We start from the raw sequence: 27,267 nt of genomic DNA on the forward strand, positions 1-27,267 counted from the left end.
AGTCCATAGTGTACTAGAAGACATGAAAGTGTATGCAAATGATAAGAATTGAAAGCAAAATAAAAAGCCTAATAAATTAGTTTTAGATTATAGCAACATTTAGGTTGGACTTTTGTGCTAGTGAGATGGTTCAGTAGGTAATGGTGCTTGTCACCAAGCCTGATAACCTGAGTTTGATCCTTGAGACCCACATAGTGTAAGGAGAGAACTAAATTCCTGCAAGTTACTCTCTGACCTCCACACATGCATGAGTGAGTGTACATACACTAAATATAAAACAATTCTTATAATTATCTTTTTGAGGCTGGGAGGTGGTGGCACACGCCTTTAATCCCAGCACTCAGGAGGCAGAGGCAGGTGGATCTCTGTGAGTTCGAGGCCAGCCTGGTCTACAAAGTGAATTCCAGGACAGCCAGGGCTACATAAAGAAACCTTGTCTCAAAAAAAAATTTTTTTGGGGGTGTACATGGTATGGGTTTTACCCACTGAACTATCTTGTTGGTTCTAAATTTTTAAATTTTATCTTCATTTGTGTTTAAATCGTGTGTGTGTGTGTGTGTGTGTGTGTGTGTGTGTGTGTGAGAGAGAGTGTGTGAATATCATGGCACATGTATGGAGGTTTGAGAACAATCTCTGGTGTTGGTCCTGGCCTTCTACCTTGTTTGAGACAGGGTCTCTCACTGCTGTGAGCTCCCAAGAATTCTCAGGCCTTTGCTCCTACTCACCACACTTTACTGGGTTCTGTTGATTTGAACCTGGTTTACACCTGTGTGGCAAGCACTTTGCCTACCATCTCTCTGTCCTTGAAGATGAAATTTGGGGACACTTGCCAGGTGTGGTGGTGCATGCCTTTAATCCCAGCACTCCGGAGGCAGAGGCAGGTGGATCTCTGTGAATTCGAGGCCAGCCTCGTCTACAGAGCAAATTCCAGGACAGCCAGGGCTATGACACAGAGAAACCTTGTCTTGAAAAACCAAAAGAAAAAAAATTGGGGGGATACTTGTATCAAATGGTGACTGAGTAGAGGTCCATTGTTTTTCACTAAGTTTTTAAAGTCATCTGGGAAGAGGATCTTCAGTTGAGAACGTGCCTCAATTACATTGGCCTACGGCAAGTCTGTGGGTATTTTCCTGATTAATGATTGATGTGGAAGGGCCCAGACCAGTGTGGGCAGTGCCGACCCTGGGCAGATGGGTCTGGGATATAAAAGGAAGTAGGCTGAGCAGGCCATGGGGGAGCAAGCGAGTAAGCAGTGTTCTTCCGTGGTCTCTGCTTCAGCTCCTGCCTCAGCTAACCTTAGTGAGGAAGAGCTGCAAGCTGAAGTCTCCTCCCAACACTGCTTTTGGTTGTGGTGTGTATCCCAGCGTAGATGCCATTCAGTCAGCAATATAAGAGGTCCTGCTACAAGATAAAGAGATCCCAGATTAGAATTTGAAATGGAAACTTTGGGTATCCAGAGGTGAGGTTTGCTACTCACTCTTCTGAGGGCATCAGAATCCTGCCGTTCAAAAGCCAGGTGTCACATGCCTGGAAGGGAGAGGTGGGAAGATCAGGAGGTGAAACTTACCCTCAACTAAATAACAAATTCAAGACCAGCTTGGGCTACGTGAAACGTTGTCTCAGAGAGAGAAAGAGATAGATAGATAGATAGATAGATAGATAGATAGATAGATAGATAGGTAGAGAGATAGATAGAGAGATAGAGAGATAGAGAGATAGAGAGATAGAGAGATAGAGAGATAGAGAGATAGATAGATAGAGATAGATAGAGAAGGATCTTTCCTTGTACAGGAGAACTTTCGTGTGGGTGATAGAAGAGGGGGTGGATTGTCTCATTATCAATAAAAAGTGTGGTTCTCCTTATTCTGGTAGCTCAGATAGTCACCTTTGGAGAAGGGGCAATGATGTCAGCAAACATCAAAAAGTATTTTTAGGATGCTTACAGCAAACTCTTCCTAGGGAACATTGTATTTATCCCAGTAAATCATGATGGATTTGTTTATTAAAAATTTTTCAGATTTATTTTACTATATATCTATGAGTATTTTTCCTGCATGCCTCTATGTGTACTATGCACCTGGTATCCTTGGAAGTCAAGGAAGTGTTGGAGCCCCTGGAACTGGAATTACAGATGGCTGTTGTTAGAATTCTGCCACTCCTCCAGCTGCATGACTGCACATGCGTGGTTCAGTAGCCAAGCAAGGGGGTCTTACATCTTATGTTATCCATGCGCAGTGCGGTCATGCAGTCTGTGCATGTGTGGCATATCTCCATAAGCCCACATGTGCATGTGTGGGGAAATCTTAAAAAGCTGGTCACAGACTCTTCCCTTCTCTGCTGCTGTCTCCTCCCCCCTCTCTCCCTTATCCTCCTCATGTGTCTCTCCAACAGGCCTGGCCATGCTCTCTTCTGTCCCCCGCTCCTCCCAGTAAAGCTCTGATGCTGGGTTTGGTCGTGCCTCGTGACCTTTATCACACGATAACAGCACTGCTTATTACTTAAACCAACAGCTGTGAGCTAACATGTGGGTGCTGGGCTCTTTGAAAGAGCAATATGTGCTCCTGACTGACGAGCTGTCTGTCCTCATTATGGGTTTTTTGTTTGTTTCTTGAGACAGCCTTGCTATATAAACTAGGCTGCCCTCACACTCTTGTTAGAGATCCACCTCTCTGCCTTTTGAGTTCTGGGACTAGAGGTGTGTGTGCACCACCATGCCTGGCTCATTATGGATTTTTAATGCTTTTTCTCACCACTGAACTGTTATGTCTTGCTAAGGATCTAATTACTTAGACACATCTATTGTTATTTTTTTAAATCTGTCTTATTGTTTTTAATTATACGTACTCGTGTACAGTTATGTACATGTGAGTGCAGGTGCCAGAGGACATCTGATGGGGGCATTTTCTCAACTGAGCTTTCTCTTATCAGGCCATTGTAGCTTGTATCAAGTTGACAAAACAAAACAAATCAACAACAACAATGACAACAACACCAAACAGACCTGTGACAGCTCTAGTGGGACAGATGACAAAAGAACCTGGCTTTGTGTGCGGATCCTGCTGGCTTCCTGTTCTCAGGGCCCTGTTGATATTGGCAGTGCATCTGAGGGGTACGAAAACAAGTGGGCAGTGACTTTTACAGCTAAGTACAGTAAAGCAGCGTCAACTAAACTGCGTGTGCATACAGAAGGAATTTGAGGGGGTGTGAGAACGACAGTGAGAAGTAGTGTATGCTGAGCAGTAGTCGCAGTCAATTGTAGGATATCCCCTGGGTAGCACAGGTGAGCTAGCTACCTTGGAGGGGCCCTGTAGGCGTACACTGTGCAGAAAGCCAGGGCTTCTGCGTCTGTTGTTGTTTGTTCTTTGGTTCTTTTGGGGGACCCGCCACCCAGCTCCCAAATAAATCTCACACAGAGGCTTATTGTTAATTATGAACGCCTGGCCTTAGCTTGGCTTAGTTTCTAGCCGGCTTCCCTTAACTTTAATTTATCCCTTCTACCTTTTGCCTCTGGGATTTTCCCATTCTCTTACTTCTGTAAATCTTACTCTTACTCTGTGACTTGCTGTGAGGCTGGGTGGGTGGCCCCTGGAGTCCTCCTCCTTCCCCTTTCATTCCTAGATCTCTCCTCCCAGATTTCTCCCTCTGTATATTCTCTCTGCCTGCCAGCTCCTCCTAACCTTTTTGTGTCTTGCTATTGACTGTTCAGCTTTTTATTAGACCATCAGGTGTTTTAGACAGGCACAGTAATACAGTTTCACAGAGTTAAACAAATGCAACATAAACAAAAATAACACACCTAAAAATAATATTCTACAACATGCATCCACACATTCTAAACCAGTTTTGTCTTAGGAAACAAAACTTACTTTCCTCTTTCATAACGCTTAACAAGTTTATGTTATAGATTGAGATTTTCAACTAAGTGAGGAGGCCATGGATATGAAATTGAGAAATAAACAGCAAAGAAAAAAAGTGCTATGTAGAATAGCAGTCATTGCTTTTCTGTGTTGGAGAGGAAATATCCATTTCTTGTGAGTTCTGTAGTAGGAATGGACCCCTATAACAAGATGGATTACCACAGGAAAAGCAAGCAGATGTTTATGCTTTGTGCATTCACATATATGTGAGAGAAACAAGTAGTTCTCAGAGAGGTCACTTTGAATTCCAGCAAAGAACTGTGCATGTTTGATTAGTGAGAAGATAAAGGACTCAATGGTTTTGAGTACTGGAGATGGCAATTTGTGGGAAGGCCAATAAATGAAAGGTGGAGGTTGGCAGTAAAGCCTGGTAGTACAGATTCCTCTGGTAGCATACTCAGACATGAGGGTCATCTTAAAGTTGTGTTGTGGTTAACCTTTGTTTTCCATGGTCAAAAAGTAGGTTAGGGGAGTCTCTTTTGTATTTGTAAATTTATGCCTTGCAAACAGAAGTAAAGAACTCTCTGCCTTTAGCTCATTTATCTTTATGCTAAAATGGTGTCTTCTGGGCTGGCGTATTCTAGTCTTCTCTATGTATTCTTTACAAATTTGTGCATCTGAATGGGTCTTACATTTCTTTCTTCTGAAACTTTCTTATTAGTTTTATAAACAATATTTTCAGATTTATCTCTAGGCTTATTTTTTAACCCATATGTAATTGTAAAATGTTTAATTTCCATATATTGAGGGAGAATTATTTTGGTATTTTGAATGTAATTGGCCCCCATAATCTCACAGGGAGTGGTACTATTAGGAGGTGTGGCTTTGTTGGAGTGGGTATGGCCTTGTTGGAGGAAGTGTGTCACTGTGGGGCAGGCTTTGAGGTTTCCTGTGCTCAGGATCCTGCCCAGCATCCTAACTGACTTCCTGTTGCCTGCAGGATGTAGGGCTCTCAGCTATTTCAGCACCACATCTGCCTGCATGCTACCATGCTCCCCATCACGATGATAATGGACTGAATCTCTAAAACTCTAAGTGAGACACTCCAATGAAATATTTATAAGAGTTGCTGTGGTCATGGTGTCCTTTCACAGCAATAAAAACCCTAACTAAGACAATTGTGCTAGCAATTTTTCTGTTACTGACTTCTAGTTTAATTTCACTGTGAACTGAAGGCATACTTTGTATGATTTTTTTTTTAAAGATTTATTTATTTATTATGTATCCAGAATGTATGACTGCAGGCCAGAAGAGGGCACCAGATCTCATTACAGATGGTTATGAGCCACCATGTGGTTGCTGGGAATTGAACTCAGGACCTTTGGAGGAGCAGTCAGTGCTCTTAACCTCTGAACCATCTCTCCAGCCCACTTTGTATGATTTTTATTCCTTCACATTCATTATGTTTTTGTCCCAGAATGTAACCTCTCTTGGTCAAATGTTCAGCGTGTACTTGAGTAGACTGTATTCTGCATTTAGATTAATATCCTGGAAGAGTCAGTTAGATCCAGTTGATTAACAGTGTTGTTCATTTCAGCTGTGTTCTTCCTACTGGATCTATCAATTACTGATAAGAGATGTTGAATTTTTCAGCTATAAAGTGTATAGTGTATTAATCTATTTCTCCTTGTAATTCTCAGAATTTGTGATGTGCATGTTTTACAACATTTAAAGGACAGACCACAAGAGTAGATCACAGTAGAAGACCCAACTAACTATACATTGTCTATAAGAAACTCACTTTAGGGCTGGAGAGTTGGCTCAGCAGTTAAAAGCACTGGCTGTTTTTTCAGAGGACCCAGGTTCAGTTCCCAGCACCCACATGGTGGCTCACAGCTGTCTGTAACTCTAGTTCCAGGGGACCTAGCACCCTCCTCTGGCCTCTGCAGGCACTGCATGCACATGGTACACTTAGAGACGTGCAGCCAAACATCCTTATTAGAGGAAATACAAATGAAATAAATGAACCTTTTAACAAGACCAGAGCAGTGGAAGTTGTCAGGTATCTAGAAAGACATTTCAGAATATAAGAGGGTAAGACAGGTAAAGTTTCCTCTGTTTTGTATTCTTGCTAAGGTCATTTCATATTTGACTAGAATTTGGTCTCCTTGATGGAGAATCCCATGGAAAATTACCCAACTCTGTTCTAAGAACCTAAGGTGCCCCAGCTAACTTATCTCAGCTTCTGTTAAACTGCTTGCTTCTGCTGAGCAAGATGCCAGGACGTGGTTTCTACCTTCAAAAACCCCAAGTTCTGGACACTTGGGGCTAAACCTAGGCCCCTAAATACTTAGGTGCAGTCCCAGCTGGTTGGAGTAAAGACTCTTATTCTGCTTTCAGTTGGCTATAAACTGTGTCTGAGTAGTGATCTCTGATGGGGTATCTGTAGCAAAACGATGATAAATGGAGTCATTTCTCTAGGAGAACACCACATCTCTTAATATTTGTGTGCTGAAAACAGAGCAGTAAAATAATACCTGAAAAAAATGCAAGTCATAGATGAATTCACTTTTTTCTTTCTTTCATCTATTTATTTAATTTATTTATTTATATTTGTGTGTGTGTGTGTGTGTGTGTGTGTGTGTGTGTGTGTGTGTGTGGTTTTTCAATACCTGGAACTTGCTTTGTAGACTGGGCTGGCCTTGAACTCAGAGATTCACCTGCTGCCTCTACCTCCCAAGTGCTAGGATTAAAGGCATGCGGCACCACATCTGGCAATGAATTCATTTTTTAAAATTGGAGATTCAGTACTTCTATTTGGAAGGAGCAGATCTATGAGACAGAAAATCAGTAAGGATATTTGTGGGAAGCCAGCTGGGAGACCGGCTCCCACGTTTTACCTCAGGGTACTCTTGAGGAGTGAGGGATAAGAGATTTAGATAGAAGGACAGAGGGGAGAGAGACAGATAGAAACACAGGATAGCCTCGGGAGGGCCTGGATCCTAATCCACCGGCCCTTCTGTCTCTTCTAAAGGGCTGTTTATAGGAATGCCAAGGGGTGGAGCAAAAGACCTCCCCTAGCTCAGCCGAGAGCAGACCCTTTCAAACACCTGGTAATCATGCACATGGTCAGTCCATCCTCTTACACAGCCCTGCTGGGTAAAGCAAGCTCAGATCTCACTAGGAAACCTTTGTGGGTCTCCACAGATATTGTTGAATCAAACAGTATGACTAATCAACCACAGCAAACTGATTATTAGAGAAACTTTGGAAGTGGGTGGAGAGACAAAGACATGAAACAGTGCGGTGAAACTTAATTGGTGCTGTAATGGAAGATACTGTACACCAAGAGTAACTCATGTGCAAACTAGAAACTCAGGTAATGATGGCAGTATTGGTTCCTACTCTGTAGTAAATGCAGTGCATGGTTTCAGATGTTGATGGGAAAGCTGTGTGCTAGAGCAGAAGGCAGTCTATTGGAACTTTAAACTCTTCTCATGAACCTCAAACTGCTTAAATTAACCTAATCAAAAATGCCTTTGGAACTCAGTGGTTTCTGAGGGTGTTCTATACAGTAAAAGCTTACTGCAAAGCTATGTTTTAGCCAGGCGGTGGTGGCGCACGCCTTTAATCCCAGCACTCGGGAGACAGAGCCAGGTGGATCTCTGTGAGTTCGAGGCCAGCCTGGTCTACAGAGTGAGATTCAGGAAAGGTACAAAGCTACACAGAGAAACCCTGTCTCGAAAAACCAAAAAAAAAAAAAAAGCTATGTTTTGTCCACTAGAGCGGTACAGGAGCTGAGTTTGGATTGCTTTTCAGCACTGACTTCAAGTACTATTCTCCTCAAGGAGCTAGAGGTTGTTACTTATTATATATAAGTGTGAATTGGTAGGAGACTGATTTGGTTACTTATGAAGACAGGTCATACACTTGCTACTTAAATAGTTTACTGAAAAAAAAAGGTATCATTACCTGAGTTTATGCTTATGTACTCATTTATTTAAAAAATGGACAGTCCTTTGTTTACCTCCTGAATTTGAATTTTAGCAGAACTCAGACAGGAAGGTTCTCTCTATAAGATGTCTGTTCATCTGGGGCCTGGGAGATCCTCTTCCAGAAACACCCCCTCCAGATGGCCAGCAGTTTGGTTCTGGTTGTTGACTGAGAGTGACCCTCCATTGAGCTGTGTATTGTCAGTGCCTCCATGAGCAAGCCTCTTGAGAAACGTTGAGTTTCCAAAAATGTGAGCCAGAAGTTGCTCAGAGCATCACTTCTGCTTTTTTTTTTTTTTTTTTTTTTTTTTTTTTTGCAGTGCTGTGGACTGAACTCAGTGTCTGTGTGTATGCCATGCATATGTTATATTACTGAGGCACAACTCCAGTTGCCAATTCACTTAAAAGTTTAAGACGTGTTTCTTTATTTTTATGTGTATGAGTATCTGCATGTATGTGTGTATATGTACATGTGCATGCCTTGTGCCCAAGGAAGTCGGAAAAGGGCGTTAGACCCCTGGAAATGGAGTTATGGATAACTGAGCTGCTATGTGGTTCTTTGTAGAGGAACCAAAGCCAAGTTGTCTTCAAAGAACCCCAGTGCTCTTAACGGCCGAGCCATCTCCAGTCCTCACTTTTGAAAATGGACTTTGTTAGAGCTGGTTTGGATTCACAGCAGAATTAAGAAGAAGATGAAAGTCCACAAATGCCTCCTGACCTCTACCCCCCCACCCCCCACCCCCACCGGGTTTCTGCTTTAACATCCTGAACCACAGTGCTGTTTCTAACAGTGGATGAACCAACAGTCACATGCCACTAAGTCTACAGCCTAGGGTCATTCTGTGGTTTTGTTTCTTTGTTTCTTCTTTAGTTTTGTTTTCTTTGAGACAATGTGGCCTTGACTTGCTTTGTAGAACAAGCTGCCTCAAACTCAGAGATCCACCTGCCTCTGCCTCCTAAGTGCTGGGTGGGATTAAAGGCGTGTGCCACCACTCTAGATTATTCTATGGGTTTTGGTAGGCATAACGATATGTAGCGTTAAAATTTTTCAAAACTAGTTTTATTGCCCTAAAAATCATCTGTTCATCACTCCTGACCTCTTTCATAGCTCACAGGCACCTACTGTGTGTGCATCAGCCATCGTACTGGACCACAGGGTTAAGTGGTAGAAATTGGAATATAAGAGTCCTTATACTCTTTTGTTTTGTCTTTTTCCAAATGGGGCTGCTCTGTGTAGCTCTGACTGTCCTGGAACTCACTCTGTAGACCTGGCTTCAAACTCAGAGATCTGCCAGCCTGTGCCTCCCTAGTGCTGGGATTAATTCAGGGCTTTCACACAGATCTTATTTTAGCTTAGTATAATGTACAGGCCTACAATTCCAGCACCTGGGATGTTAAGGCAGGGGGATTAGGAGTTCAAGGCCAGCCTGGGCTATATGAGACTCTGTCCTAATAAAACAAAACAAAACAAATATAGATCTTACTTTATATAGGATACCTTCTCTGAACCTTCAAACCTGGGACAGGGTTATCTTTCTAGACTTTACAATAAATTAGTGATATTTATCATTAGTATAGGATAACTGCCAGGCCTACCTACATCTTGCTGAAAATGTAAATGCCAAAGTGTAGGGAATCAGTCAGGCACAGTGGTGCACACCATTAATCCCAGCACTAGGGGTTGTGGGTTGTTTTTCTTTTCTAGACAAGGTTTCTCTGTGTAGCCCTGGCTGTCCTGGAGCTCACTCTGTAGACTAGGCTGGCCTTGAACTCAGAGATCCACTTGGCTCTGCCTCCTGAGTGCTGGGATTAAAGGTGTGTGCTGCCACTGCCCAGCTTTGATTATGTTTTTAATGTTGAGTTTGGAAAGCTTTTACATATTAGATACTAGTCCTTTGTTGTGTCTTCACAGTTCATCCTTTTTCCAAGTTTTGTATATGTACTGCATATATTATAGTACACATTAGATATTCTATACTATTGCATATTAGATACTAGTCCTTTGTTGTGTCTTCACAGTTCATCCTTTTTCCAAGTTTTGTATATGTACTGCATATATTATAGTACACATTAGATATTCTATACTATTGTATATTAGATACTAGTCCTTTGTTGTGTCTTCACAGTTCATCCTTTTTTCCAATGTTTGTATATGTGCTGCAGAAGCAAGCTTGCTTCTTCCTCCCTCCCTCCCTCCCTCCCTCCCTCCCTCCCTCCCTCCCTCCCTCCCTCCCTTCCTTCCTTTCTCCTTTCTCTCCTTTCTTCCTTCCTCAGAGAAAATGCTAATTTTGATAAGTACAAATATATCAGTTTTTCTTTTTGAATTGTGTCTTTTGGTTGTCCCGTCATGGGACACTTTGCATAGTCTTAGAGCCCAAAGGTTTTCTTTTCTAAGAATCACAGTCATACATTTGTATGAGTTTGTGTGCTTCGTTTTAAATTTAATAAAAGCTGTGAGATTTACAGTTTGAGAGGCTTTCTTGCTCTGGTACCTAGGCGCCTTTTAGAATTTGAATCCTTTGTCAGAGAACTGTAGTAGATGCTGTATGTGTAGACCATCTCAAAGGTTAGAATCAGTGGGTGAAAGAGACTTGGAGACAGCTCATTTCGTTCTACTGAGGTAAGGACAGTGATGGGGATAATAGGACATTTGGAGAGTTGCAAGGGGCAGTCACCGTGTTAGGGAAGAGAACAGTGGGGAAGACATGTTGGACAGAAAGAAGCTAATGCAGTGGGGTGGTGACAGAGGATGTTACAGGAGCCGCAGCATCACTGAGGCACCCAGAAGAAACTGTCTGGAGCATGCAGCTATGGGGATGGTGAACAGGTCTGCTATGTCAGCTGCAGTGTGGGAGGCAGGACATTGTCAAATCAGAACTGGAAGATAGGCCAGGACCTGGTTTGCTGAGCTTGGGTCTGATGCTTGGTAGTTCTCACATTCACACATGTACATCCACACATCCATTGTTAGTTTATTCATTCAAAAATGTATTGTCACTATTTCTTTTATGTATATGAGTGTTTTGTCTGCATGTCATGTCTGTGCACCATTTGCATGCCTGGTGCCCAGGGAGGCCAGCAGAGGGTGTTGGACCCCCGAGACTGGAGTTGCAGACAGATGTGAACTGCCGTGTGGGTGCTGGGAATTGAACCCCGGGTTCTCTGGAAGAGCAGCCAGTGCTCTTTACCTCTGAGTCATCTCTCTGGTCCTCTGTTTACTTTTTATAGTAAACATTTTCCTAAGACTCCTTTCATATCCTTACAGCAAGTTCCTATGTAAGTTTGTGGGGCTGGAAGATGGCTGGGTTGATAAAGTGCCTGATACTCAAACATGAAGAGCTAAGCTTGGTGTTCCAGCCCCCATGTGAACAGCCAGGCACAGCAGCGTGCGTCTGTGACGACAGTGTCTACGTGGTGGTCGTGCCGGCACCAAGGCTCCTGCAGCCCGTGGCCAGCCGAGCTCAGTCAGTGAGGCTGAGGGTTAGTGAGAGGCCTTGCCTCACAAAGTAAGGTGGAAACTTTACTTTAAACATCTGTCTATAAAGTGAAAACCTACAAGCTGTTTTTGTTATATCCCTGAAAAATTTAGTGTTTATTAAACTGCTCAGAAAGCACTTTCTCATATAAACAAAGTTAATTTTTAGGCTCTAGTGATTGTAAACAGGTTTCCTCAGTGTCATGTGGGGCGTTGCAATCATGTGACACGGGTCAGTTTGTTCTGTGGCATGTTCTTAAGCAGGGGTTGGCCCTACTTCCTGTCCTTGGATAGTCCATAAGCTGAGAGTGCTTTTTATATTTTCAGTTGTTCAAAAATGAGAAGAAAACTGAAACAAAGCTTACTAAGACTTTTCTTGAATTAAATGAAAACATATTAAATGAGAATTCATGACTTTGAATTCAGTTCAAAGTCAATTCCTTATTTTCCAATTGTGTTAAAATTTGGATGAATTGACTGTTTTTCAGGATGTTGATTGAAATCCAACCAAAATAACTTTTATGTCATAAGGCACAGTTATATCAGATAGGTTTTGTTTTTTAAAGACATGTTGTCCTGGAATTCACTATGTAGCTGCTAATCCATGGGACTGTTTTTACAGGTGTGCGTCACCACACGTATCTCAGAATAGATATCTCTTGGTATCATGAGGAAAATGATACAGACCATCTATGTTGTAAAGTAAGATGCCAATAGAAATATTTAACTTAATTGTAGTATATATACCAAGTAACTCCCCCCTCCACTGGGGGACTTGTCATGGTGTCCTAGAAGTTGTTGTACAAACAGGCCAGACTTACTTTTGACTATTTACCTGCCTCTACCTCCTGAGTGCTGGGATTATAGCCATGAGCCACCAAGGCTAGGCTTTAAAGTAATACTCCTGTTTCGAGTCACAGCTAGAGATTTTGGATCTGTTGTCTGGTAAATAGGTGGTAAATGGGTTGAATTGTAACGTGAAACATAACCTGTCAGAAAGTTTTGATGTTTGCCACACAGTTTTTATATTAATAGAGAAATGAAAAGCAGCACGCCTCTAGCTGTCCTGCCCGACAGCACCCTTTGCTCTTACTGCTGGTGTCCTATTTGGTGACAACTTGAGGGTCCAACTGGTAGGACTATGGTATAAATTATTTGAATAGTTGTGGTTTGGATAAGAAATGCCCTCCAAAGGCTCAGGTATTTGAACCCCAGTTGGTGGACTGTTTGGGGAGGCATAAGCTGTCACTGGAGGTAGGCTGGGAGAGTATACCGCTTTGCCTTACTTCCAGTTCACTCTCTCTGTCTTGTCCATGTAGATGAGAGGCTGTCTTTCAGCCTCCTGCTCCTGCTATATGTCTTCCTGGCATGACAGACTGCTCCTCCTCTAGATCTATAAGATGAAATAAATTCGCCCTTCTGTAAGTTGCTTTTGGTTCTGGTGTTTTATCAAAGCAACAGGAAAGTAATGGAATGTTTTGGCGTGTGCAGTTGGAAGGTTGCTGAGATAGCATGCACAACTGAAAGAAGACCTGCAAGAACCGGAATCCTGGGCGCCATCAGATACAGAGCCACAAGACAGAGTACCTTTCATCTCTGCTGAACCTACCTCACCATCTTTCCTACCCCTTCTCTTCTTTCCGTTCAGCTCCGCCCCTCCTCCTCTTCTTTTCAACTTTGTGCTAAAAAGTTCAAGAAACTGGATGTGCACAATCCCAGTCTCACATCCTTCTGGCACTAAATCCCCAGGGCAAGGCCATTTGTGTGTGTGTGTGTGTGTGTGTGTATGTGTGTGTGTGTGTGTGTCCCGTTGTGAGTGGGAAACTGACCTAGACTCCCGTGCACAGAGAAGAGGGCACTGATCTGGTCTGATGCCCCCGCCAGCAGCCTCGTGGCCAAGGGAGAATAGCAACATAGGAAAGGAAAGCGCTGTGATTTCCCGCTTCGCCTCAGCTGTGCGTGTCCTCAGACCTGGCTTCCTAGTGTTCAGATTCAGCCTTGCACCACAAATACCCATGCGCCCAGCCTTTGTGGCTCCTTATTGCATATGTATAACCATGTCTTGAGTTTTGGCACACTATCTACACTGTCTTCTCATTTTTTTCCTCCCAATTTTCCTGTATGTTGTTAAACTGAACTAGTTGGATAAATTCTAATAAAACACTTTTCTCACTTGAAACAGCTAAATCTTAAAAAGAAATGATCGTGATAATTAGTCTCTGAAGGATAGTGAACTAAGCATGTAGCTAATCCTTAGGTGGTGACATTTTTGTATCATTGTTGGTAGAATGTGCCGGTTTGACTTACTATTATTATTATTATTGATAGTGATGCCAGTATCTACCTGAGTAGTCTGTTATGACAGCTAACCAGGTGTCTTTGTTAGGGTTTCTGTTGCTGCAACGAAACACCATGACCAAAAAGCAGTTGGGGAGGAAAGGGTTTATTAGGCTTACACTTCCACATTGCAGTCCATCACTGAAGGAAGCTGGGACAGAAACTCGAACAGGGCAGGATCCTGGAGGCAGGAGCTGATGCAGAGGCCAGGGAGGATGCTACTTACTGGCTTGCTTCCCATGGCTTGCTCAGCCCACCTTCTTTTAGAACCCAGACCACCAGCCCAGGGATGGCACCATCCACCATGGGCCAAACACTCCCCCATCAATCACTAACTGAGAAAATGCCTAAGAGCTGGATCTCATTTAGGCATTTCCTCAGCTGAGGCTCCTTCCTCTGATGTCTCTAGCTTGTGTCAAGTTGACACACAAAACCAGCCAATACACCAGAGAACTATGGCTTAACAGTTAGGACTCTGGTTCATTGAACTTTATGGAAAGTCAGTGGCTTCTCTATGATCAATACTTCTCAGTGCTTCTGTCTACCATGTTGTCTTTGAAAATGGAATATGAGTTTCAATAGAATAGATGTGAAAACTCTTTGAAAGTAGAGTACCGTGCAAACTAAAGATACTTTATTTTACATTTAATATACATATATTTAGTGTCTTAGTTTGGCTTCTGTTGCTGTTATAAACACTATGACCAAAAGTAACTTAGGGAGGACAGGGTTTATTTGGCTTACAGGTTCCAGTCCATCGTCAATGGACTGAAGCCAAAGCAGGAACCTGGAGGCAGGAACTGAAAGCAGAGACATGGAGGAATGCCACTTCGGGCTTCTCCTCCTGACTTGTTCAATTTGCTTTCTTAAACAACCTGGGACCACCTGCCTACAGTAGGTTGAACTGCCCACAGTAGGCCAGGCACACTTCACCCCAATCTATCATCATTTAAGAAGCTAATCCATCATGGCTCATGCCTTTAATCTCAGCACTCAGGAGGCAGAGGCAGATAGATCTCTGTGAGTTCGAGGCCAGTCTGGTCTACAAAGAGAGTTACAGGGCTACACACAGAGAAACCCTGTCTCAGGAGGAAAAAGATAAAGAAAAAGGAAAAGAATTGGTCCCACAGGCTAATCTGATGGAGGCATTTTCTCAACTGAAGTTCCTTCTTCTCTAATGACTCTAGATTGTGTCAACATTGACAAAATATCCAACCACACATCTAGTTACTGTGTTTTCTTGAATGCTAGAGTGGAGAACCTAGCTTCAGTGGCAGTTAAGGTTTGAAAATATAAGTACAGCATAAGGTTGCATACTTTATGCATAAGTAGAGTTACTGAGCTTTTTGATTGAGATAGGCTGCAAAGTTCAATTAACATACTCATTTAATGACATTTAGTTGTCTAATGGACAACTCATGGTAGCACTGTAGCATGTCAAACCAGGTCTGTTGACAATAAATTATGTAAGATTTTATCAGAGAACCAGTTAGTTTGACTTTTTTGTTTCATATTTAGAATAATTTTTATTTCCCCACTATGAAGCTGGATATGAAAAAAATTACAATTATTTCTTTTATATGCATGAGTATTTTGCCTGAGTGCATGTATTTACATCATGTTCATGCTTGGTGCCTGTAGAGGTCAGAAGAGGGCATCAGATCCCGTGGAACTGGAGTTATGGACAGTTGTGAGCTGCCGTGTGTGTGTACTGGGAACTGAACCCGAGCCCTTGGCAAGAGCAGCAAGTGCTCTTAACCTACTGAGCCATCTCTCCAGCCCTCTGAAACCGGACATTTAAAGTTACATTCTTGTCTTGGTATTTGAAAAGGGAGTATTTTTGCATTTGTACTATAATTGTCACTCATTCTCAGTCTTGTCACTTGATGGCCTTTTTGAAACATAGTCAATGATTAAGATCAACCAGAACATGCTCTGTAGTTAGACAGCTGTGTCTAGTTATCTACCAAGTTCAAATGTATATTGCTTTTTCCGTTGTCTTTGTAGTCTATTGCATCTGCTGACATGGATTTCAACCAGTTAGAGGCCTTCTTGACTGCTCAGACCAAAAAGCAAGGTGGCATCACCTGTGAGCAAGCTGCAGTCATTTCCAAGTTTTGGAAGAGCCATAAGTCAAGAATCCGAGAGAGCCTCCTGAACCAGAGCCGCTGGGACAACGGACTGCGGGGCCTGAGCTGGAGAGTCGATGGCAAGTCGCAGTCAAGACACTCGGCTCAAATACACACCCCTGCTGCCATTGTAGAGCTGGAATTCGGGAAAAGTGGACAGGTGAGCTCAACTTCAGTTCCCTTTGTAAAGGTTGCATTTCCATTACTCAGTAGTCCATACATTTATTTTACTTTTGTTTACAGTGTTTGCACATACACTAATCCTAAGGTCATTTTCAGGGGTAGAATCATGTGAAAATTTGGATATTCTCAGTTACAGACAGTCTAAAAAGCGGCCCAGTGCTCTTGCAGCTGACTCAGAGAGCAGCACTGGGCGGGCACGGAGGCTGACAGTGCACAGACTCTCCTGTTAGCTGTGTGCTCATCTGCTATGGGGGTAGTGTCCTTCATACCTCAGCCATGGCAGTGTTTGTTCCTAAAGACTCAGCATGCCGTCTCTGACCTTAGCTCACAATAATTTTCAATGTGATCTTATTGTGACCAGTGCTGCTTTTCTTTGAATTTCTAGTCATTTCAACAGGTGACTTTAGTGTTCGTGGTTTTTCTTAAAGCTACTCAGTCTCTGCTCCAGATGCTGGATTAGACTCCCAGTGACCTGGCTCATACTTTCTGAGGGGGGAAGAGTGGAAAGAAACTGGTAATTAGAGACTGTCCAGACCACTGAGTTAATTATATTTATTTTCCGATAAATAATCCAATAAGTGCTTTCATTATATCCTCTACTAGAAATGTGTTTCTTTTCTTAATGATAAACATAGTCCCTTTAGCTGGCAGTTTTCTTTACATCACTGTTCGTTAGATTTTTTTCAATGTAATTCCATACTGACTTTAATTTTAAAACTTTTTGTTAATTAAAAAAATTAGAATGATGCTGAGTGGTAGTGGCATATGCCTTTAATCCCAGCACTTGGGAGGCAGAGGCAGAAGGATCTCTGTGAGTTTGAGGCCAGCCTGGTCTACAAAGTGAATTCTAGGAGAGCCGGAGCTACACAGAGAAACCCTGTTTCAAAAAACAAAAACAGAGCAAAACAAAAATTAAAATGTCTTTTATTCAGTTAGTATAAAATAGTACTAATTGCAGCAGTGGACTTGGTTTATTTCATTCTGAAGTCTATTCAGTTAATCATTACGCTATATAGTGCATATGCACACAGATCCAGACACACACACACACACACACACACACACACACACACACAATTATATGCTTCCTAAATCAAACATGTGACAGATTAGGAAGGTACGATAGGGTCTGGTGAAATAATTCAGTAGGTAAAGCTAAGGTGTTGGCTGCCACACCTGATAACCTGAATTTGATCTCTGGGACTCACCGATGGAGGAGAAAAGTTGACCTCTGACCTTCACACAGGTGCCAAGGATATGCATGCTCTGCCCCAATACAAAATAAGTAAAAATGTAATTAAAAAATTAAAGAGAGGTATAACAATTAGACTTGGATATCTGAGTCTTTCTGGTATCTGTATATACTGTTTACTTTTTTTTTTCTGAGACAGGGTTTCTCTGTGTGTGGCCATGGCTGTCCTGGAACTACCTTTGTAGATCAGGCTGGCCTAGAACTCAGAGATCCGCCTTAGGCTGTTTACTTTTTATTCTGACAATATACACATCCTTCAGTGTCACTAAGAGGATTAATTTTAGGATACCATGTCCCTGCACAGATACCAAATCCCATGCTCAGTTCCTTTATATAAAATTATAATATTTGCATATAACCTACATATATCCCCATTTATTTTTAAATAATTCTAGATTACTTATAATTCCTAAAACATGTAAATTCTATATAAATTATTGTTATACTGAATTGTTAGGGAATAATAATGAAATAAAGCCTGAACATGTTAAATATATTTTGTCTGAGTATTTTTAATTTGTGGTAGGTTTTAATCTTTAGATGTGGAACCTGCCAGTAGGAGAACTTGGTTGTATTTCATGTTGTCTTTAAGTACTTAATACGTGGTCAGAGATATGTGAATATACATTTCTATTTCAGGAATCTTAGGAAATTATTATGATATTTCTTTAACTTAGTGTTTTCCTAATACTTCTTGAGCTAAGATTATAATATGCATTTTTAATTTTAGTATAATAGTTTGCAAACCGTGCAGTAAAAAGAAAGAAGCTTTGATACACAGAACAAAATAGCTGAATCTGAAAATTATTTACTAGGTAGAAACACAAAAATGATATATGACTCTGTTTACATAAAATTCTAGAGAATGCCAGTGATATAAAATGATAGAAGCAAAGCAATGACTTTTTAAAAAGATTTATTTTTATAGTTTTTACTTGTGTCTTTGTGTATATAAGCCAGGTGTGTGTGGGTGCCTAAGGAGGCCAGAGAGGTTTTCAGATCCTCTGGACCTGGTGGTTCTGAGCTGCTGATGTGGTTGCTAGGAATCAAACTCAGGTCCTCTAGAAGAGTAGCCAGTGCTCTTAACCCCTGAGCCACCTCTCCAGCCCCAAAACAATGATTTTATATATATATATTTTATTTTACAATACTATTCAGTTCTACATATCAGCCATGGGTTCCCCTATTCTCCCCCCTCCCACCCTCTCCCCTTACCCCCAGCACACCCCCCATTCCCACCTCCTCCAGGACAAGTCCTCCCCCGAGGACTGCGATCAACCTGGTAGACTCAGTCCAGGCAGGTCCAGTCCCTTCCTCCCAGACTGAGCCAAGTGTCCCTGCATAAGTTCCAGGTTTCAAACAGCCAACTCATGCAATGAGCACAGGACTTGGTCCCACTGCCTAATTGTTTACCAAACTGATCAAGCCAATCAACTGTCTCACCTATTCAGAGGCCTGATCCAGCTGGGAGCCCCTCAACCTTTGGTTCATAGTTCATGTGTTTCCATTCATTTGGCTATTTTTTTTTTTCAATAATTGAGTAAAACTGAAACTTATTATAAGCCACAGTTGTCCTAGGGACCTCCATGCTATATATATAGCCTCTATGGTTCTATGGGTTGTGGTCTGATTGTTCTTATTTTATATCTAGAATCCACCTATGAGTGAGTACATACCATAACTGTCTTTCTGGGTTTGGGTTACCTCACTCAGGATGATTTTTTCTAGTTCCATCCATTTGCCTGCAAATTTCATGCTTTCATTGTTTTTCTCTGCTGAGTAGTACTCCATTGTGTATATGTACCACATTTTTTTCATCCATTCTTCCGTTGGTGGACATCTAGGTTGTTTCCAGGTTCTGGCTATTACAAATAGTGCTGCTATGAACATAGCTGAGCATGTATCTTTATGGTATGAATCAGCATTCTTGGGTATATGCCCAAGAGTGGGATGGCTGGGTCTTGAGGTATCGAATGAGGTTCGATTCCTAATTTTCTGAGAAGCCGCCATACTGATTTCCACAGTGGTTGTACAAGTTTACATTCCCACCAACAGTGGAGGAGTGTTCTCTTTGCTCCACATCCTCTCCAACACTGACTGTCATTGGTGTTTTTGATCGTAGCCATTCTGTCAGGTGTAAGGTGGTATTTCAGAGTCGCAAAACAATGATTTTTAAGATGTAGACTTAAAAGCAGTCCCTTAGGACTGCTTAGGTTCTGTGTTTTAGTATGTTGTATTTTCATTTGATTTTAGGAATTTTTTTAACATATTATAAAATATTTAATAAAAATTTTGTAGAACATTGTATACATAATATCATGTAGTTTAAAAAAGTAATTTTGTAATTTAACAGAACTTAATAAAAAGTACAACAAATTGTTTTCACTTCTTTGCAAACCTTTATACAGTACAACTAACATGCCGGGTCCAGAATTCTATAAATACGGCCATGTGGTGAGATGCAAACACATGGTTTTGTTTAAATAGGTAAATAAAAAGGATGAGACTGGGTGCTATGAACTTTGAATTCAATTCCAGGGAAATGTTGCTTTGGTAATGTGAACAATTTGATTGTACTGCAATGCATGCTATTTTAAAAAATAATAAATCCCTCAAATACAGCGCCTTCCTTGTTTCTGACTAACCAGTTCCCCGTAGAGCAACAGGGTGATGCTTTTGTTCTTGATGGCAACTGAGTAAAGAAAGCTCCCACCCAAATGGACCATGTAGATTTGGTCCAGGCTTGGGTTTGCCTTGTGTTTGCCACCCTTTCCCACAGTGTGGCACTGGGCACACTTGTGAGAAAAGTCTTCTTGCTTTTCTCAACAGCATCCATTTATTTTTTTATATTTTTTGGTTTTTTGAGGTAGGGTTTCATTGGGTAGCCTTGGTTGCCCTAGAACTCACTCTTGTAGACCAGGCTGGCCTTGAGCTCACAGAGATCCACCTGCCTCTGTCTCCTGAGTGCTGGGATTAAAGGTGTGCGGCACCACCGCCCGGCTTACCAGCCTCCGTTTTTAATTTGCTCTCCCAGCACTAACACAGTGTGTTACTGTCAGAAGCTGGCCATTCTGCTTGCTAGCCTAGAACTGCAATGTCCTTTTTTAAAAATTTATTTATTATGTTATATATGTATGCCTGTAGACCAGAAGAGGGCGCCAGATCTCATTGCAGATGGTTGTGAGCCACCATGTGGTTGCTGGGAATGGTTGTGGGTCCTGGGTTGAACTCAGGACCTTTGGAAGAGCAGCCAGGGCTCTTAACCTCTGAGCCATCTCTCCAGCCCCCATTTTGTTGTTTTTATAATGCTTGATATTTTCCTCCTATCTCCTTGCTTCCTTACTGTGTAGTGTAGTTCATTGGTCCCCATGTCTTGTGGATGTTTTTATTCTCTTCAGTGTGTAGGATTCCTTCCAGTAGCCTCTGTGGTTCTGGATTAGTTTGTGTTTATCACAGAGACTTTTTCTCTCTCCAGTTGTGAAGAGAAAGAGAGCCATCTGTCGGATGAAGTAGCTGGCAGTTGTTTTTCAGAGTTTGAAACACCGTTCCGCCCTCCCGACTTGTAGATTTCCTGTGGGGAAATGGGCTGCTATTCTGATGGCTTCGCCTTTGCAGGTGATTTGGTGCCTTTCTCTTACGATTTTCAATATTCTTTGTTCTATGTGATGTTTAACTGTAGTATGGCATGATATTGTTTGTTTGGCATTCTAAATGCCTCCTCTATCTGGGTGACCATCTCTTCCCCTATATTTGGGAAATGTCTGCTATAATTTTGTCAAATGTATTTTCTCTACCTTTGACTTAAATAACTTCTCCCTCTATCTTTTCGTCATGCTTCATAAATCTCATACATTCTCTGTCGTTTCTTGCTTTTGTGGTATAGGAATTTGAACCCAGGACATACATGCTCAGTAAGCACTCAACCACCCAGCCATATCCCAGCCTTCTCCTCTTTTGTATGTTCTGTTTTTGAGGTAGGATTTCAGAAAGTTGCCTTGGCTTGCCTTAAGTTTCTGTGAGCCCAGATAGGTTTTGAACTTGTGATCCCCTTCCTCTGCCTCCCGAATAGCCGATATTACAGCCAATCAGATATGCCACTATGAAGTGCAGTGTGAGCCAATTAAGAAGAACGGTCACCTCTTCAATTGCAGTGACTGTTGAAGGAGCAAAGAAACAAAGGTAGAATGGCGTGGGCACATCATCTCTCACTGTTTCTCTACAGGCCCTCCTGTGGGGTTGGAGTGCTGGGCATCTCTCTGCTTGGCCCGCTTCAGGCTACAGTTCAGGCGAGATTCAGACCTTCTGTAAGACTGCTTGGTTCTCATGAGATTTCGTCTCTAGTTAGAGGTATTCTGCAGGTTAGGACTCTGACACTTGCTATGGATTTCCAGAGTGAACTATGTAGGGAGGGATGTTTGCCTCTATATTTCACCACTGCTGACTTAGCAGGGGTCTTTTAAGAACGACTTTGTAGAGCTGGAGAGATGGGTCAGCGGTTAAGGGCACTCACTACCTGCTCTTCCAGAGCACCCAAGTTTGATTTCCAACACCTAGATGGTGGCTCACAACTATTGGTTAACTCCAGTTCGAGGGGATCCATTGCCCTCTTCTGGCCTCTGAGCACCAGGCCTGCACGTGGTGCACAGACATGCCTGAAGGCAAAACACCCATCACATAAAATCAAAAAGAAAGAAGGAATGGCTTCGTACCTGGACATGCCTATAATCCCAGCGTTTCAGTAGCCGAAGTTTGAGGTCAGGTTGAAGAAATGGCTCTTTACTCAGGACATTGAGGAAAGTGGTTATGAATAACACTGGGTAAAACCTTGAGGAGCTTTGTAGTTTCGGTTGGTTGTGGTCACTTTAAAAATCATTAATGTAGCTGGGCCGGGGGGTGGGGTGGGGTGCATGCCTACTATCCTAGTACTTGGAGGCAGGGACAGGCAGCTCTGAGTGATTTCCAGGTCAGAATGGTTTAGAGAATTCCAGAACAGCAAGAGTTATATAGAGAGACCCTGTCTAAAAAATACCTCCTGTCCCCAGTGCTCATCTGGAAGGCTGTACAAGTGAGCAGTGTAATGGCAGTCTCTATTAGCTGTGCTGTACCCTGTACTTCTGACATATGAGACAAGATGAGTGTGTTGCCTAGCTAATTTTTCAGTGACTGCTTTTGTCTAAACCAAAGCCTTTCTACTTGGGCCTGTGTGGGTTTTTTTTTTTAAAGTCAGAGGCCAAAATCTCCACCCTCAGCCCAAGCAAGCACTCTGTGTACTGAGCATCCATCTAAGGAGGAGCTAGGAACATTGACCACTGGTTGTTTCACTTCAGTCACCGTATCCACTTCCATACTCCACAGTCATTCCATCCTTGGAGAGGAAAAGTCGTAGGGCCCTGTCTCCTCCCACTTGGCTGCCTGCTGATTAAACTCTTCATTTGAGTGACTTGCACACTACACTGTGGGTAAAACCTGCTCCAAAACTCTGGGAGCTAACATTTGCATCTGATTTCTTCCTGAGAACTGCAGTTTTCTGATCCAGAGCTGAAACTTATGAAATTAAGAAGTTGCCACAGACAGAACCAGTTCTCTGAGTTTATAAATATACCCTGCACTTAACATGGTTGTCACCTTGGGCAGTGACTTAGTAAAGGTTTCTGGTGATTGTTGTTGTTTTCTACTCTTTCTCTTTTGGGGGCCCGCTACTCAGCTCCCAAATAAATATACACGAAGACTTATTCTTAATTATGAATGCCTGGCCTTAGCTTGGCTTGTTTCTTGCCAGCTTTCCTTAACTTAAATTAACCTGTCTACCTTTTGTCTCTGAGCTTTTCCTATTCTCTTACTTCTGTAAATCTTACTCTTACTCCGTGGCTTGCTGTGTAGCTGGGTGGCTGGCTCTGGGTCCTCCTCCTCTGGCTACTTCTTGATCCTCTCCTACCAGATTTCTCCTGTTATTTATCCTCTCTGCCTGCCAGCCCCACCTATTTCTCTCTCCTACCTCACTATTGGCCGTTCAGCTCTTTATTAGACCATCAGGTGTTTTAGACAGGCAAAGCAACACAGCTTCACAGAGTTAAACAAATGCAACCTAAACAAAAGTAACACACCTTAAAATAACATTCTACAACAGGTGATTGCCATTTTGTTTTCACCTATATGTTATTCTCCCATTTTTAACCCCCAGGCAGTAAGAAGTAGTTAAGTTGGTAGAAGAGCCAACACAAGCCAAAGCAAGATGCTGTGACTCTCATGGCCACTGAATCAGGCTCACTGAGGGCGCTAACGCTTACAGCTGCTGGACTCCATCCCAGATGAGGGCTGCTGCTGCAGGCTGAGTAGGAAAGGCTTCTCTGAGGAGGTAGCTGAATGTTGAATAGCAGGAAGGAGCCAATCTCAGGAAGATTTGGGGGGCAAAACTTACAGTCAGAGGTACAGCCAAGCTGAGAAGTCAACCTTGGTAAGAAATCTGAATTGTTTTCCGAGTGTGACTGGAAACCATCAGAGAGCTTCATACAGGGACTGGTGTGAGTGATGCTGTGGTAGGATCATTTTGTTCCTTTGTAGGAGTGGATTGAGTCAAGACTGAAGTCGGGGGCTGAGATTTGGAGGGCGGGGTGGGGGTGGGGCAAAGAGGTCTACTGATTTCAGTTGTTTCTTTGCATATTAAAAGCATTCTCATTTGCCTCCACACGGTCACATGAGGTCACATGATAGAATCTGTTTTAGTTGCTTTTCTGTTGCTGTGACAATACACCACAACCAAGGCAGCCTATAGAAAGAGTTTACTGGAGCTCACAGTTCCAGGGGTTTGAGTCCATAATCATGGTGGCTGTGGAGCAGGGCAGCAGGTCAGCAGGCATGGCTCCAGAGCAGTAGCTGAGAGCTACATCTTTATAGGAAACCTTCTGAATTCTCAAAACCCACCCCCAATGACACACCTCCTACAACAAGGCCACACCTCCTAATCTCTCCTAACAATTCCACCAACTAGGGAACTAAACATTCAAATATATGCCAGGTGGTGGTGGTGCACGCCTTTAATCCGAGCATTTGGGAGGCAGAGGCAGGCAGATGTCTGTGAGTTCAAGGCCAACCTGGTCTACAGAGTGAGTTCCAGGACAGTAAGGACTACACTGTTAACCCTGTCTCAAAAAAAACCCAGGGGACTGGACCTGCCTGGACTGAGTCTACCAGGTTGATCTCAGTCCTCGGGGAGGCTTTGCCCTGGAGGAGGTGGGAATGGGGGGTGGGCTGGAGGGGAGGGGGTGGGAGGGGGGAGAACAAGGGAATCCGTGGCTGATATGTAGAACTGAATTGTATTGTAAAATTAAATTAAATTAAATTAAAAAAAACCTGAAACAATCAAACAAACAACAGCAACAATAACAACAAAATATTCAACTATATGAGCCCTTGGGAGTCATTCTCATTCACACCACCACAGGTCCCCAACATCAAAAATAAAATACTGAAGAACTTCATCTTTCTGTTAACAAGATGTAGATGTTCAGAAACAGATGCATCCAGTATTCTACTTTAAAAAAAGAAAATGAATTGCATGTGAAAGGATGATAATCGGCGCTGGTTGCGGTGCTGGTTTTAGCGTGGAAAGGTCACGGTCGCGACAGAACCCAGTGTTAGTTTTTAGAGCTTTATTGGGAGGGGGAGAGGGGACCAGGCCTGGTGAGAGAGAAAGATGGTGGGGTGGGGGAAGAGGGGAAGCAGAGCAGAGAGAGAGGATGGGGGTCTGCGTCTGACTTTTTAAGGCGTAGTCACTAGCTCACACTGATGACACAAGATGCAAGACCCCCCACTCAACTCCTGAACTGCCCATGTGCGGCCACCCAGCTGGAGCAAGGGCAGAATCCCAACAGCATGGATTTCTGAAATTTCTGTCTTTGCTTAGGATAACCCCCTTTTAAAATTTTATTATTGTATCTTCCAAAATTTGTTTGGTAGGCCCAAGCCTAACCAATGAAAATTGATTGATACTGTGGGAGGAGTCGGGATAAAGCTGAGAGACCACTTACAAAGGCATCTGCAGGGCTGGAGAGATGGCTCAGAGGTCAGGACTTGCTGCTCTTCCAGAGGACCCAGTTTCAGGTTCTCAGTGGCTCACAACTGTTGGTAGCTTTGGTTCCCAGGGATCCGACATCCTCCTCTGCTTCCACAGACACACATGCAGGCAAAACTCCTTTATACATAACATAAAACCATTTTCTTTAAAAAGGCTTTCGCCGTGTACCAAGTTAGGCACTACTGTCTTGATAAAGCAGAGAAGAATTGGCTGTGTCTGCAGTGTTGAGGAGTTGCCTTGGATGTTGGCTGGCTGCTTGCTTTCTACTTTGTATGTTCCAGGAATTGCGCTCGCTCAGCTGCTGCAGCCTTCACCAGGACCTCACAGGCCCCTTCCCCATGTGTGTTACACTTAAGTAGGAAGATTTAAAAGGGAAAGGAAGGTAGGCGAGTGTCTGTGAACTTACTGACCCCGTGAGAACAGTTGGGCACTGCTGAAGTCCATGCCTCTGGCCTGTAGCACGTCAGTAGCCCCGGTATTGGGCTCTTTGAGATGGTTGGTTGCTAGGCTGATAAGGTGCATGAGAGGAAGCCGGAAGCCGGAAGCCCAGCCTGAAGGGTTCTTGGACACACCTTTTGGACTTAAGTCCTTTGCTAAGCTTGGGCGTCACTGAGCATCCCCAGTCCTGTGGAAACTGCTTGTGCTAATGTTTTTTGTACTGACTGGTTGCTGTGGGCTTCATTCCATTTGTACTACTGAACAGCTGCCAAGGCAGACACGGCCCTCAGGTCTGTGCTCACTCTGGAGCTACTTTAAAACCTATTTTAAAATGTAATTAGCCATACAATCTAGTGATGACAGATATATTCATAATGTCATGTGATCATCAACAGTATTTATACCTAGAAAATTTTCATGACCCCAAACACAAATTCAGAATTTATTAAACAGTAGTGCCGGATTCTCACTAACCCTGCTGACATCTATTACAGTTTCTGTCTGTATGCATTTGCCTATTCTAGGTGCCTCAGATAAATAGAATCATACAAGATTTATCTTTCTATGTGTATTAGAGTTCTCTAGAGTCATAGAACTTATGGAATGAATCTCTCTCTCATACACATACACACACACACACACACAAGCACACACACATACATACATATATACACACATACATATATACATACATACATATATGTGGAATTTATTGGAATGACTTACAGGCTACAGTCCAACTAATCCAGCAATGGCTAGCTGTGAATGGAAAGTCCAAGAATGCTGTCCTGTAGCCGAATTTCTATGTTTTTTATTTCTATTAAATAAAAAACATGGAGCCAAAGCAAAAGCCTTAGAGATCAGAGAAGTAGTGAGAGCCACCAACCAACCTTACCTCACCAGCTCTGCAGCTTCCAAAATGCCCCAACTTCCAGTCTACCCAGGCTTTTAATGCCTTGCTGTTCTGCCCTCTCATTGGCTCTTAGCCCAGCTACCTCACTTCCTTGTCACTGCCTATCTGTACAGACCTCCAGGTCTCTATGGTTGGTACTGGGATTAAAGGCGTGTGTCACCATGCTTGCCTCTGTTCCCTAGTGTGTCCTTGAACACACAGAGACCCTGCCTGCCTGGTGATCGGATTAAGGGCATGTGCTATCACTGCCTGACTTTTGTGTTAATGGTTTGCTATTTCCTCTGATATCCAGGCAAACTTTATTTATTGACATACAGATAAAATATCACCACATTTCAGCACAAATAAAGTATCACCACACTGTCCCATGAGGCTGAGTGTCTCAGCTGCTCTTCTGGAGTCCTGGAGAAGAAAGCTCCAGTGAGGGAATGGATGTCCGGCCAAGTCGAGGGCAAGCAGGCAAACCTTCCTCCATTATCCTTATATAGGCTTTCAGCAGAAGGTGTGGCCCAGATTAAAGGTGTGCTTTCCAACTCAAGATCTGGATTAAAGGCACATTGTCTCTCTGTCTCAAGATCTGGATCACAGGTGTGCTCTTCATTTCTGGATTGTAGTTC

The 27,267-nt window shown here is 42.8% G+C and overlaps 1 protein-coding gene across 3 annotated transcripts in view; it reads left to right on the plus strand.

Moving 5' to 3' along the window:
• Commd1 (copper metabolism domain containing 1) overlaps positions 1-27,267 on the plus strand; it is a 125,030-nt gene that overhangs the window by 19,990 nt on the left and 77,773 nt on the right. For 2 of the 3 annotated variants that reach the window (XM_037208949.1, XM_028876354.2), the window contains one exon: positions 15,669-15,950. In XM_037208949.1, coding sequence (XP_037064844.1) covers positions 15,669-15,950 — 282 coding nt within the window. Of the gene's footprint in view, positions 1-8,685; positions 8,692-11,356; positions 11,361-15,668; positions 15,951-27,267 lie in introns of those variants that run through there. The other variant, XM_037208950.1, reaches the window with a different exon arrangement.

Source organism: Peromyscus leucopus, chromosome 10 (assembly GCF_004664715.2).
Source record: "Peromyscus leucopus breed LL Stock chromosome 10, UCI_PerLeu_2.1, whole genome shotgun sequence".
Lineage (NCBI taxonomy): Eukaryota > Metazoa > Chordata > Mammalia > Rodentia > Cricetidae > Peromyscus > Peromyscus leucopus.